The sequence below is a fragment of the Simochromis diagramma genome, unplaced genomic scaffold (genome assembly GCF_900408965.1).
Source record: "Simochromis diagramma unplaced genomic scaffold, fSimDia1.1 OVJJ01000370.1, whole genome shotgun sequence".
NCBI lineage: Eukaryota > Metazoa > Chordata > Actinopteri > Cichliformes > Cichlidae > Simochromis > Simochromis diagramma.
The window spans coordinates 971,965-986,888 of record NW_024387012.1 but is presented as its reverse complement, the minus strand read 5'-3'; the positions used below and the strand labels follow the sequence as shown (position 1 = coordinate 986,888).

Genomic DNA, 14,924 nt, shown 5'->3' with positions numbered 1-14,924 from the left:
AGGAAATAAAGATTCAGCTTCATAGTTCAGGTTAAACTCAGTCTGGATTGAGATCAGATGATGACAACTGATCTCAGTGGAAAACCACATCAGCTGATAAGCTTCTAGGTTTACTAGACCCCGACTCACAAAGGATTTTTAAGACAGATAATGTTGCCAATATCCGATGACTCAAAAATCTGATATTCTGATACATCGGCTAATATTTTTTTCTTTCATATACACTAAACTTAAACAGATTTCCCTGACATGTGTTATTTGTAGCTCAATATTTAATATTAAAACTCTGTTTTTAGTTCTCCAAACTTGTTGCCAACAGGAAACATGCAGAGTGCCCCCTGGTGGACACACTATGAAAAATCAGCCCTCAGAAAAAGATTGAGTGTTTCTCCCGTCTCTTTCTTACTTTTTTAAAATTTTGAAATCTTATTTGTCTTTATAATACTGATACATTTAAAAATAGCTACCATCGCACAGAAGAAAAACTTCTGACTCTGCTCACATCAGCAGCTTGTTGTGATTTTGGTGTTTCAAACATGTGCTGCTAACGGGAAAGTTGCACAGTGCCATCTAGTGGACAAACTATGCAAAATCAATACTCCTAAAAGCACGTACCCTCTATATTGGTAAATGGCTAATATAAAAAAAATGATCAGGCAAAAAAAAAAAAAAAAAAATGAGGCGGTTCTGCTCGAATCAGCTGCTTGTTCCTTTTTTGGCATTCCCAAAAGCTCCAGATCGGCTTCTGGGTGGAGCAGATGGCTGCCCCTCTCTGATCCTGCTTCTGCCAGAGGTTTCTTCCTGAGAAAAAGGAGTTTTTCCTTCTTACTGTTGCCAAGTGCTTGTTCTCTACCTTAGAACATCTTCTGGCAACTGTTATATAAATAAAATTGAATTGAACAGGTGAAAAAAAATGCGACACAAACACTCATAAACACATTTGTAGGGTCTTTCTCCTATTTCTTCTTCTTCACTTTTTAAAATGTCATTTATCAACCATTGCAGACCAATATCAATGTATTAGCAAATAAATATCATCAGCTTGAAGGAAAAATTGGTCAGGCCCCTAACACTGACAAACCTCATACATAATGCAATGTTTGACTTGCTTTAGCCTGCCTGGAGTTGCAGCTGCCTCTGCAAGCTGCAGCCCACCTCTACCCCAATTCCTCCTCCTCATGCTGTGTTTGACTTCATCAGTGTCATGTCTGTTGTTACTGATGCCTGCTCCGCTCTGTACCAGATATGCTGCTGCTGCTCCCACACCTTATGATCTCTGCATATCCAGATGGAAGATCTCCATTTAGCCAAAGTAATGCTGACGGATTCAGTCATAGTATGCGAGTTTAGATGCTCACACATTCACACACATTGTCCTGATTCTTTCTATAAATAGACGCCGCAGACTGTAGTTCACAATAAATGGGCTTTTCCTTTTATGAGCAAAACCTCTTAACATCTTGTAGTAGTAAGAAAATGCAAATGAGCTTCTATTTATGTGCCTCCATGAATTCTTTAATGTGTTCTTCTTGAAACATGGCTAATGTAAGCCGTGTTTCTAGTGTTTGTGTGGAAAATAAACACCAATACATTTATTTGATTTATTTGGGGGTAAAAGAGAAATAAGTCACTTCCACTGGCCTGACCTCAACAAGATTTTAGTTTCTTTCTCTCTAAGAAAAGAAAGTGGGACTTGACAGTTGCAGAGACATAAACTGGGACAAGCATTCTCACCGGGCATCCGACGATGAGGTCACTGGCCCTGAGGTCCTCGCCGTGCCGCTGGGCGTGTCTCAGGATGGAGAGGGCGGAGTCTGAGGCGGGGTTTATGCCTCCCAGCTCCTCCAGCGCCTCGCAGTACTGCTCCAGCCTCTGAATGGGAGCCTGCAGACAGTGAGGGAAGGCCAGAGGGGAGAGGGGGGAGGCTTGGGGAAGTTTTGACTGAAACAGGGGAGGGAAGGACAAATAAAAAGGTAACGTTAGCAAGTCTGCTGGTGTTTCATGTTCAGCTGGGCTGTGTTCACTGTATTTTATTACACACTTCACTATAAGTTGTGTTCACCTTAAAACACAGTCAGAAGCTTCGCCCATGGATGTCACATGTCCTACCTTGTGCCCTCTGCCGGGACCCCCACCTCCTCCAACCAGAGCATTTTTGGAACACATCTAAAGCAACCGATTCCTGTTATGTCCTATATCTTAGAAAGGGCAGCTTCAGACAATGTCCTGACCTAAATGGCCCGAAAAGTGTCTGCGCTTTTTTACTTTGACTTTACTTGGAAAATCAGTGACATTTTTTTGTTTTTCTGACACTGAACAAGTTTTCTTTTTTAGAACATGTGGATTTTCCCACCCAAAAATAAGGACAACAACAGTGATTTTTGGTCTTTGTCAAAACAGATGATATAAAGAGACCGGCTCGTGTCTTACACCTCTAATTCTAACAGATAATAAACCGGAACGTCAATGACACAGCAGCTCATCCGGCTTGTGGCCCATCACACTTCACAGGATTTGCCTGAAAAAAAAAAAAAAAAAACCCGGCAAAGGTGACATTGAGCTCAAGCACATTTTCGCTGAAGACCCATTAGGTGATCGTTGTGTCCACTGTGGGATTAAATTGTGAGCGATGCTGCAGGATGAGCAGCGATTCTTGTAAACCGTGGATGTAAGCACACTTTTAGCTCATCGCCCTTCAGCCCAACAAGCTTAATAATATATAAATCACATGCAACTAGTGAAGATTTGCCAGTTCGCTGGTCTACAGATGGATATTGGTATGATTTTAGTGATCTCTCTACGATTATTAAACATCCAGTTCTTTATTGATTTCCTCATTGATTCCTAATTCTGATTTTTGGTTGAAAAAAATAAAAGCTTACACAAGTTTTCAGCACCGCTGCAACTATTTTATCATCTCCAAGTCTAAACAGCGCATAGAAAAGTATTTGATAACCTTTTCTCTAACAGGCAGCTGACAGAAAAACATAATAAATCTGAGCTGCTGAGCTTGGAGGCATGAGGCTCTGATGGATTGGACAAGTTGTAACCAGTTCTCAGCAGGAATCACTTTTTGATTTGGATCCCTTATAAAGGCACGCGCCCTCGCATCTCGCTGCTTTAAAGAAAACGCTCAGGGTCTAAATAAAAAAAGTGTATGGGCTCTGCTTTGGTCCACGCTCAGCCTGCTCACCACATGCCATGAAGTCTTTGCTACCATCAGCTCTCAAACATGCTACATCAGGCTGAGCCGCTCCTCTGAGATAGTTACAGTCGCAGTTAACACAACTCTCTGTGGATGATTGTGACATCATTTGGCATGTTTTGGCAAACGGTTCTTTTTTTTAGACACGTGTAATCAAGGTAACTATGGCTTTGCTCAACAAGTATGAAAGTTCCAACTCGTAGCTGCTGCTTTAATGTTTCTTCCATTTTCTTTTCATCCGCTGATCCCAGTAACCCTGAAGAAGCAGCTACGCAGCAGTAACAATCAGCAGCACCATCATCATTCAAAATGAACACCAGTTTAATGTCCCCTGCCATCATGATAGCCATATTCCTGTTATCAAGCTGCTTTACAGCTGCTGCTGCTGCTCAGTGTGGCCTGAGCACGTGCTGCCTCCTGGTGGCGACTCGTTAGAAATGCTGGGTTTGAGCGTCGCCTCAGAGGTTTTGAGCTCTTTGATCTCTCTGTATATAGCCCTCATAATAATCTCACGATGCTGTCGATGTATTAGTTTTTGTTAATTGTAGCTCGGGAGCTCCAATGACTTTCTCTGTAATCCGCCTTTAATTGGCTTTTCTAGTGTGCATTAAACTTGTAATTAACTTTACTGTATACAGCTCGTTCATAATTGCCGCCACCAACAAATAAAGCAGCTTTAATTGGCTTGAGCCTGTGATGTGTTCAAAAAAAATGACTCATAGCAACGCTGTTACATTGTGTAACCAGTTTTCTAAAAAAAGAAAATAACCAAATAAAAAAAAAATAAGGGTTTATTGTTAAGAGACACTTTTATCGCTTTGAAATCATGTTTACTGAGATGAACTGGTTGAATAAGAGTTAAGACCGCAACTCTCTCAGTAAAATCTCTGCAGGAACAAGACTGGTTTTTACTTCTTTTTTTAAGAGGCACGATGAATCCTACCTTGAAAAAGTCGGCTGCTTGTGTGACCAGTGGAGAATCCAGGTCTGGTTTGGTCCTGATGTACTGGGAATACTGCAGAAACTGGTCCCGCTGTGTGGTGACAGGCGAGAAAGTTGTGTGAAAGATAAAAAAGTTGATTTTAATCAGATTAATTACACAGAGAGGGATTTAATGGATATTTTTAAGCAAATTATGCTGACTTCTAACTAATCTGTGACATTTTCTATATGCAAACATATAAAACAACCCCTCAGAGGTTTATGTAAAACTGAAGAGCAGTGCATGCAGTCATACAGCTTCATTTGGCATTTTGCAACTTACAAATTTACTGAAGCAGTCCTGTTGCAACAGGCTTTGCACAAGAGCGCCCTCCATGGCTGGGAGTAGGTCCTGTGAGTGAAAGGTGGTGAGGCTGGCCCAGTTGGGAAACAGCGAGTCTGCCTTCCCCCTGATGGAAGCTGGGGTGTCTGAGAGCTCCAGTAAGGGCAGGTACGTCTCTTCTACCCCCTTTAGCACAGTCACGTACTGCCTCTCTGAACTTAGCATCCTACACCAGAGCAGGTACAGCTTACTGCGGTGGAGATGGCAAAGGGTGGGGAGGGGAGGAAAGAAACAGTGCATGAGTACACTTATAAAGGAGGAACAAACATGGAAGCAAGTGGACAAGTGGGAGGTAAGGGGAAGCGAGAGCGAAGATAGCAACGGATTGAGATCAAAGACTCAGTAATGAAAAAATTATCCAAGATTGCATCCTGACTGATAAAATCAATGCGAAAGAGCCTTCAGTTGTACTTAAATTATCCCTAAAACTATGCATCGCTTTTTCTTTCATCTCAGCCTGTTCCATTCTTGCTGTGACTTATTATGTTTGACTATCTCTGACTGATTTTCTTACGAGGAAAGTGGAGTACATGGAAAAAGGACAAAAAAAAAAAAAAAGCAAAGAAAGCCAACACACACCTCTGTGCGGTTGAACCGGCCCTATCCGTCCCCGTCTCCCTGTCTGTCCTCCCCAGCAGAACATGCTGGCGCGGTGACCCCGTGTGATCCACCACCTCCTTGCTGCTGACCTCCACTCCTCGGATCAACACTCCTCCGCCACTACTACCACCACCACCACCGCTCCATCCTGGAATAGCTGCAGCCATGCTAGTAGTAATGACTGGGTCGGCCAAAGCCCGTCGTCCCAGCCAGGACATGGGGGAGTTACGGCTCGCCCCAGCCACCGGCGACTCAGCGGGTTTGGGGGTGGCTGTACCTCGACGGGGGGCCAGGAGAGCCTGGAGGTCAAAGCTCGGGTGACGCTTCCGAGGTGGCTTGAAGGGAGGTGGAGCCTCTGTGGGCTGTAAGGGAATTGAACTGGTCATTGGTGTGACTGTGACACACTTCAGTTACAACAGTACAGTCCTGTAACACACCTCAGATCATAGAACAGAAAACATTATCATAAAATAGAAATCAAACTCACGCTCTTCTTTGCAGGATTCAGAAGGTTCGATAGAAACTTCCCTCCCCCGGCCCCACCTCCTCCCGCACCACTTCCTCCTGCCGTTCCCTCTTTCTTATTCCCTTTCTCCTCTCCTATCTTCAGTGTGGAGCAGGTCTGCGGTCTGAACAGTGATGCCAGGGATCCCCAGGACTGCAATCCCCCTTCCCCTCCTCCAGCTCCCAGCCCCCAGGAGTCACCCTCTCCCTCGGGGCCCATCAGGTCCCAGAGGCTGCTGGCAGAGGGCGTTTTGGTTTTCCCCTGTCCCTGATTTTGCGTCCGGTCAGACTGGAGGAATCGGGGCTTGACCTGTGCTACTGTTCGCTGGTATCGCTCAACTGTCTGAGTCCAGAGATCCAGCAGTGCCCCGCCACCCAGCTCTATTGCTAAAGAGCGTGCGTCCTGGAAACGGGACGGGGGTATTGGAGGGAGGGAGGCGAGAGGGCAGGTGGAAGAAGAGGAAGAGGAGGAGGTGGAGGAGACTGCATCGCACCACTGGGTGGCCTGCACAAGAGACAGGAAAGTCAGGGAAGTCATTAGGACTTCCGCTCGGCATTAAAACACTTTGGAACCATGACTGTATGTTTATAACTTCCTGTGTGTGTGTTGCAGAGGTCTTCCTGTACCGTACCTCGGTCAGAGTGGACAACAACCTCTGCGTGTTGTCCAGTGTGGTCCAGCAGTCAGACAGACAGTGGGACATGTCCCTGAGCTTCTCCCTGACCGGAGGGAGTCGGATCTGGACGTCGCTCAGGCCTGCCCAGTCCAGTTCACACCAGCCCTCCAAATCACTGAGCAGTGACAGAGTCTCAGTGTGCAACTCCTGAAAGATGCAGGAAAATGGGCTGTCAAGAAGTATTTACTGTAGAAGACTGACAGGACACACTTGGGAAATCATGGATGGAAAAATATTGACTGCATCTCTTGGGAATATGCTGGGAAAACTTTTCATTAGCTCGTTTCCATGAGAATGACACAAATATGCCACTGAAAGGCACAGTGGGCTTAAAGCACATCTATTCACAGTTTATCGTTTCAGTTATTGACTTCTCAAACCCTACAGTGGGTGATTCACAGTAACACATGTGTCTTAAGTACGACTAATAAGATTTCTTATCCCAGAGTTGACGTGACAGAAGGGATTTTTTTTGTGGGCGATGTTAAGATGCTTACATGTACTGTAGAAACAAAGTGAAAGCAAAAGCTCTGAGGGCGGACGCTTTAACTGTATGTGAATATTCTCCATGTTGTTATCATGATGTGTGCTTACTTACCAAAAGTCATTTATATGCAGACAAAACTGGACACTCCCTTTGTACTTGAAGAAGGTCAGTCGGACCAAAACACTGATGTAATAAGTGTATTAGCGGTACATGAGACGGTGTGTGGGAGTCATATTTCACCGTTTTGTGAATATCATGAATGAAATCTAAATGACCTTTAGAAGACCAATTAAATCAAAGTCTATATGAGTCACAGCTGCCAACACATAAGTACTGTCAAGAGATCAGGGCTAGACATCGCTGTAAGCATTAGAGAAAAGAGACAACCTGTTACCAAAACCATTTTAAAGCCACAATGTTTGCAGGAACTCTGTGTTTACAACTCCTTTGATTTTACACCTGATCTCCATCCATTCTCTACTGTTTATCTTTTTCAGGGTCGCGGGTGGGCTAGAGCCTATCCCAGCTGTCTTAAGCTATGTCCACACTAGCAAGGATAAATTTGAAAACGCTCCACGTCCACACTAGCGTTTTCAGTCGTTTTCACAGAGTTGCGTGTCAAAAATGGACGAAAACGCTTACGTTCCAGTCCTGCGCATGCGTGAAGCACAAGACGATTCGACATGCCTCATTTCTGTCAGCCGTTTCTTTACTTTCCGGCTCTCTGAAACGTTGCAGCAAAATGTCGAGGAAAAGCACCGAGTTTTTTAAATGGACTAACAGTGAGGTGGAGTTGTTGCTGTGAGTAACACAAAAGTACAAAGTTGCAAAAGCGAGTGAGAATTAAAGAATTTGAAGAAAAACTATCTGAAGCATGTACAGACTGATATTCATCTTTAATAGGGCTGTCAAAATTGAGCGCAAACAAAACAACTGCTGTGTAACGCCCTCCGCTATCTTAGTTTAATTGGTCACATGACTGCATCACATGACTAAAATGTGTCATCGTTTTAGATAGTCTCCGTTTTTGTTGTCCACACTGCGACGCGAAAGCGTTTTCGAGAGCGTTTCCAAAACGCTGCGTTTTCCTTGAGCAAAAACGGCGTCTCAGTGTGGACTGGAGGCCAACATGGAGAGAACACGGTGCTTTTTCAAATGAAAACCTATGGGCGATTTAGAGTTTCCAATTAACCTATCCACACTAACTTACTAACACTAATATAAACTTGTATTTATATGTAATTTCAAAGAATTTCATTCAGATCACACACACACAGAGTCAATCCTTCTGAGTCTCAGTCATCGCCATCAGTGACTGACGCCGTTATGCAAATGAATGAATTACTCAGCCACAGCAACAGTGTTGCTACTGTAAGATGATGTGAAAGAGAGAAATTTTCTAATCTACGTACTGCATAGTTGTTTTTTATTTAGCGTCAACCCTTTAACGCCTAGTGTTTTACATTTGATACACACAGTTTTGGTGAGTTTTAGAGACTTCTACAGCATCCATGTGATCCCCCCCCCACACCGAAAAATGTTATTAGTAAATTACAAAGCTTATTTTTAATCAATAAATCGCCAAAAATGCCAGATGTGGTAAATACGATGCAATTAAGACTCATATATGCAATTTCATATTTTTGTTTTTTAGCTGTCAGAAGATTCAAAAAACACTTCATCCTTTATCCCCCCCCCCAAAAAAAATTGGCAATTATTTAATCAGGGCTTTAAAGGGTTAAGACTGGCTCCATAACACTGATCCCAGTGAACCTGCATACTTTAACGTGACACGTGAAAATGTTTTCACACAAAAAGCACATTCATCTTTGCATTACTCACATTGGCCGTTTCTTTGAACGTCTTGAACCTCTGCTGTTTGAGCGAGAGTCTGCTGAGGGAGAGAGGAGGATCCTTGTAGTCCTCCAGCTGCGACTGAACCTGCTCGATCTCTTTATCGCACTGTGGATTAAAGGCGGAGGTTTGGGTGAGTGGAGGACATGAGGCGCTCTGTTACGCATAAGATGTGGAAAAACTGAAGATGATGAAGCAAAAAAGAAATACGCAGATTACAGAGTGTAGGTTATTTTAAAGTAAAGCAAATCTTCCTCAGATACCTTTTCCAGTTTGTCCACCAACCCCGCCAGACGCCCCAGCGCCTCCAGGTCACGACCTCTTTGGTTGGACACTCGGACAAGCCGATGGAGTGCATCGTCCACGCTGTCATAAAGTTTAGAAGTTACGGCAAGAGCAGCTCTGAGAGGAGAAGAAAGAAATGTTGGTTTTCATTTAAATTCTTCGAAATCATGCTGACAGAAATGATCTAATTATAAAACAACGTCTCATGTACAGCACAGAAAAAACCCATCTTGTATTATTGCACAGCTTAAGCCAAAACTCATTACACAGTAAGAACAGAAGAGCTACAACAGTCTTCAGATCATCTCTAAGCTGCAGTCATGCACAAACAAGCTGCATCGCTCTGTCCTTTATTTGATGTGTTTTCTTCTCCAGCTGGTTTTCATTTTATGGCCAAAAACAAACAACTCTGTTTTTGTCAGGAAGATTATTTTTAACCTAAAGCTCATCCTGACAAAATAACCCTTCAATCAAAATTTTAAAAAGCATGGGAAAGGAAAAGAGAAGAAGATTTAAAATATAGTCTTCAAGTCCTGATTCTTAATGTATATTAAAGCATCTTTGCAGAATCATAACATTGTGGGTTGTTAGGTTGTATTAAAAAAAATAACTCAGAAATGCATAAAATGCCCACAGTACAGCTACTGGATGTTAGAAGGAAATAGCTTTCAGTTCATTGTTGGTAAAGTGTGGCAATAGGCTCCAAGCACAACTTTGGGGTGGCACGACACTCGGGTGGCAGGTCACCAGCTACTTTGTTACATATGTGTGCTCAGCTACCCATTAAAATGATAATTTAATCAGCCAATCACATGGCAGGAACCCAACGAAGTTCAAACTTAGGAAAAAGGCTGATTTTAGTGAACATGGCATGGTTGTTAATGCCAGACGGACTGGTCTGAGAGTGTCAGAAACTAATGATATACTGGGATTTCCCCCACACAAACAGCTCTAAGATTTTATAGAGAATTAAACTCTGCAAGAAAACGTCTTGTTGATGTCAGAGGTCAGTGGAAAGTAGCCAGACTACTAATGAGCTGATAGGAAGGCGGAAGGCTTGGGTGTTTGTCCTGTCAGCAAAGAATAGGAAAATGAGGCTTCAGTTTATATGCAAATCCAATGGTTTCTGTAAGATGACAAGACATTGAACTAACACTGCTGGCAGAGCTCAGAGAAGGTGTGGCCAATCAATGGTGGAGCCAAATCATGTTCAGCATGATGGTGCTAACACTGACAGATGGCTAAAAATCACTATAATATCGTGGTTTAGCGTGTTAGCATATGCTGATTAGCACTAAATAACCGGGAGTGTTCGTTTTCCAGGGTTTTTGGCCCCGATATTTTTATTGGATTTTGTTACTTGATTTTAAAAAAAAAAAAAAGAAAAAAAAAAGAAAGAAAGAAAAAAGTATAATCCATAAAACAAAAATTCAGTAGTCCTACAAATACTGGATGAATTAGGTGTCTGGTACCTGCAGTCTGGTGACTTTTGTGCCAGTCCAGATGCCCTATTTGTCAATCCAGCAAGCCAGGCCCCGCCCTTCTGCTGCAGCTCAGTTAACCGTTGGTCGGCCAGGACGCTGGCCATGAGCTGCCTGTGTTTGTCAATGCTCAGAGGAACAGCCTGAAAAAGATAAGCATGTGTATTGTACCTTTTGTGTGTGTTTTTATAGAGACTGGTAAGTTACTAAAACACAAATATATCTGCGCGCACACAACGTGTAGAAAGAACATCATGTTAAAGTTATGGACCTTTATGTTGTCTGGCATTGGCTCAGCGTCCATAGACTGCAGTGCTTCTCCAAGCAGTGAGAGGGCGCTCTCACAGCGCTCTGTCAGACTCTCCAGACTCTAAACAGGACAAAAAGAAGTAGAAATCCACACAAACACATGAAATCTCTCTTTCATTCCACCTTTTTTGTAATCCACAGGAGAGGTCAGAAAAAGTCCAGAGGATAGGAAAATGTTTTCAACTGTTTAGATAAAGCAACATAAACTGTGGGGGGAAAGCCATTAAGGGTCCTTGAGATTCTTACGGGCTGTGTTTTTTCTTCACCTAGTTCATCATGCCTGTCTGAAATAATCGACCACCAGCAGACGACCACTCTTTCCCAGCCAACATCCTTTTATCTCGCCTCCCTCCCTCCTAGATGTTCTTTCTCCCACAATACTCCCTCAACTGTCAGAGGTCATATTTTACACTGGAGGTACCCAAAACTCGAAACAAGTTACGAGCTACAAGAACTCCGGACTTTGAGTGGGTTACTTGAGCTTGTTCATTCCAAGCTGTCTGTAAGAAGTTTAAAAATAATAACAATAAAAATACACTAAGGACTTTTTGCTTTAGAAAATTCCTCAGCTACATACAAAAATGGCATTTCCTGTGAATTAACAGAAACTTTCTGTTTTATAATTACAGAACAAAACCTCAAACAGTCGTGCCGACACATTTTTTTCATTTACTACGGCAGCCTGTTTTAATAATGTGAAAAAAAACCGAGACATGCTATCGAAATTTCATTATTTCCTGACAGAAAGGGTTAGGGTTAGGTCAGTGGTCCGACAGCTTAAGATCAAAGTGAGCTGTATGTGAAAAATGACTTTGACATCCCTGATGTACACACGCTGATGCACACGGGAGTAAATATAGGACAGCAACCCTCTTGTGACTAGAGAAAATCTGTGGCTGCCCAGTGATAGCTTAAATGTTTTGGATTATAAGTCATTGTGGCAACTAACTAGTCTCCAGGAGGCTGAGCATACAACACCCACAATCTCTGGGCGACAGCTTTTGATTACAAGGAGATGGCATGGGTCACATATAGGAGGAAACATGTCTCCAAACAACCACTATCAGATGGATCGGTGAAGGTTTTGCAATCAAGGTGCAAGTTTTCTGTGACGTGTCTCTTTGCAAAATGGATCTGGTTAGCTGTATTCTGGTTATATTCCTGTGTAAAAGAAAGGTTTTCCAGCTCTTATGTCAAGTAGCTGTTAAATTGCCACTCTGCAGCAACTACATCATGATTTGTGGAGGAATTTATGAATTTCTGTTTCAGATCTCTGAGTTTCTGGATGGACTCTGAATACAAGCCGTTAGTGTGAATTTCTGTTCATCGAGATGGCGACAGGTTTGAAATTTTCACTGATTCATGAGTTAATGACCGTATTATCACAAACAAATTGCATTCAATTGCCATTTTGACCTGATTCAATCACAAAGTAATAGCAGACTCTGTCTAATTGTTATTATTGCTGCCCTGATACACCAAAGTCACTTTGAAGACTGCAGCTGACTGATTAATGTTCCTGTTTACACTGAAGTCTAAACTTCGTCATACCTCCACTCTGTGGATGAACCACTGAAAACACAAATGTTATAGTGGAGAATCAAATGTGAAAAGTTCAAGGATGCTTTTTCATGTTTGCATAATCGAACAGACAAAACAGAGCTCCTCACCAGTCTGAAGGCCAGCCAGTCCGCGTGGCAGTGGATAAAGTCCCCGTCCACTTCTTTGGGCAGCTGTTGTTTGTCTACATACTGCTGAAGGACACTCGTTCCTCGCACTGTGTGGACCTGCACAGGAGAGGAGAAACAGTAAGGGGCAGAGGAAGTGACTTTCTTATTGTATGTTTGAGAAGAATAAAAGCTTTTAAGGAAATTAGACCAAAAAAGAAATAAATTAAATCACACTGAAGCCTGGAACATATAAACTCTTACCTGAATGTGTTAGTGTTGGCAATGTTTACTGAGTACAGACCAAGTGAAAAGCCCCAAGAGTTTAAAAACATCAACAAACCTGCTGTGCCAATCATAAGTTTTCAAAAATCACCTGTTTAAACCGTATTATCAGGGCATGTGGCCACTTTGAGTGAGAGAATAATGCTGACCTCTTTGTTATTTGCGATTCTATTAAATGGCAATTATGGCTAGAGGTTCTGAGAATGGGAGAGAATAAAAAAAAAAAGAAAAAACTAACTTGTATTATGATTTATTTTTTACTTTCTGAGCAGGTACATAACTGGTTACTGAAATTCAACATGCTTTAACTACAGCGTTCACATCTTCTTCTGGGAAGTGTTTGTCGTCGACATCCAAAGTTTGAACACTGCCTGCTTGAAACACAAACCACGTGGCATGACCGATCCTCCCGTGCCTGTGCGCAAGAAAGATTTCTGCTGATCGGTGCAAAGCAATATGCTGAATTAGTGGTAAAACCGAGTTATCTGAAAGCAGTAGATGTTCCAAACGTATGGAAATTGGGTTTAATAGATTCAAGCTCAATGTGAATGTGCACTCCAGCTTAAGCACTTCTGACACTGATCGCATTGCAACAAGGAAAAGGGACAATTTATGGAACGTTATTTCCTCTCGCACAATTTGCATTTCCTATATGAACACTTTTTCCTGTTGACATTATAATAGGCAATAGAATTACAGGAACTTGCTTTCTGCTAATGTTTTCTCGTGCTATTTATCACCGAGCTTTTGACACGCTTTCATAACTTCACATTTATTCATTTTACGGATCTGCAAGTAAAAGAAGTATAACCGACTTAACCATGAGGAGCTTAGTAATACAGTCTAAACATGTGATGTGCATGAGGTCACCTCTGCTCCTTCCAGGGAATGAGAAGGGGACTCCTGCTGCTCTTCCACCAACACCAGAAGGGATCCAAGACCACCGGGGACCGACCCCTGGCACGAACACAAAAACACATGTGCTCGAGCTACTATCACATCTGCAGCCTAATTAAAGCGTGCATGCAAACATTTAGCACTTCCAGTTAACCAGCGTCCTTGTGCTGTCTCACCTGGAACAATTTAAGAGCAGAGAACAAGAGAGCGGAGGGTGGGGCACGCCTGCTGTCCATTAACACTGTTAAACCCTTTTCTTTGGCTGCAGGCCTGTTGAGGGTGGATGAGGAGAGAGATGTTAAAAATAAATGTTTAGCTTTAAACCAGTGTAATAGCCATTTTTATTTAGGTATTTTCACCAAACGATGAAGTTGAAACAAACATTTGTTCTTAAACAAGAGTTTTTTGGTCATTTGCATAGAATCACATCATTTCTACCCAAAGCCGTTGAGAAGCTTTGGTTCTGACTTGCCACAAGTAGTAGCAGTTATTGTGCCAGGTAAACTGGCAAGCTCAGATGTGTTTGTGAAGCTGACATTGAGTCAGTTTGTTATGTTTGTCCTCCATTTTCTGGCACACTCTGTGTTTCCCTCACACCACCTTATGTTGTATTTGGAAAAGTCAAGAAGCGAGTCGAGTCGAACATAATCATGAGGCGCTTTTCGTTAAACAGGCTCGGTCTCGGTGGTATAACAGGAAACAAACCACACAAGCCTAAATATAAAAATGTGAACAAAAAAAGCCAGTTAAAGATTTTTAAACATACATTCAGAGAATCGGGGGAATCAGAGAGCCGAAGGCTACATTTATTGGCAATATCCCCCTGTATTTAAAAGCCATAAATCTCTGGTGACAACGGACGACTAAAATAAACAATCAAAGGAGGAACACGCACTTACCGCGTGATTGTGTGGTAACAGGCCAAGACGCGGGCCATCTCCTCCCCAGAGAAACCCGCTTCTGATGCGTCGGCCTCTGTGAAAACCAGAACACGCCCCAGCCTGTCCAGTGTACCTGTGGTCAATATGCATCAGGTTAATCATCGAGTGGGGAAGCCAAGAGGGCAAACTAATGCACCGAGGCTACAAGCACACAAATCCATTTGGTTTTTCTCTGTGCTGTAAGCTTGTTGGTGTTATTGATATCTACTAAAGACACTATCTCTACTTTTAAGATTAGACCTCAAACTTTCCTTTTTGCTAAAGCATATAGTTAGGGCTGGATCAGGTGACCCTGAATCCTCCCTTAGTTATGCTGCAATAGGTATAGTAGGTATATGCTGGGGGACTCCCATGATGCATTGAGTATTTCTTTTTCACCTTTCTCACTCACTATGTGTTAATAGACCT

At 42.6% G+C, this 14,924-nt stretch overlaps 1 protein-coding gene across 2 annotated transcripts in view; it reads right to left on the bottom strand.

Annotated features, from left to right (window-relative positions):
* The window catches only part of arhgef40 (Rho guanine nucleotide exchange factor (GEF) 40), a 48,355-nt gene that overhangs the window by 12,965 nt on the left and 20,466 nt on the right, over positions 1-14,924 (bottom strand). For both annotated transcript variants that reach the window (XM_040041045.1, XM_040041044.1), the window contains exons 8-21: positions 14,475-14,589; positions 13,752-13,845; positions 13,549-13,635; positions 12,397-12,513; positions 10,689-10,787; positions 10,409-10,560; positions 8,915-9,053; positions 8,640-8,759; positions 6,266-6,457; positions 5,617-6,138; positions 5,109-5,491; positions 4,470-4,719; positions 4,149-4,238; positions 1,735-1,941 (exon numbers count right to left, since the gene is read on the bottom strand). In XM_040041045.1, the coding sequence (XP_039896979.1) occupies positions 1,735-1,941; positions 4,149-4,238; positions 4,470-4,719; positions 5,109-5,491; positions 5,617-6,138; positions 6,266-6,457; positions 8,640-8,759; positions 8,915-9,053; positions 10,409-10,560; positions 10,689-10,787; positions 12,397-12,513; positions 13,549-13,635; positions 13,752-13,845; positions 14,475-14,589 (2,567 nt within the window). The remainder of the gene's footprint in view (positions 1-1,734; positions 1,942-4,148; positions 4,239-4,469; positions 4,720-5,108; positions 5,492-5,616; positions 6,139-6,265; positions 6,458-8,639; positions 8,760-8,914; positions 9,054-10,408; positions 10,561-10,688; positions 10,788-12,396; positions 12,514-13,548; positions 13,636-13,751; positions 13,846-14,474; positions 14,590-14,924) is intronic.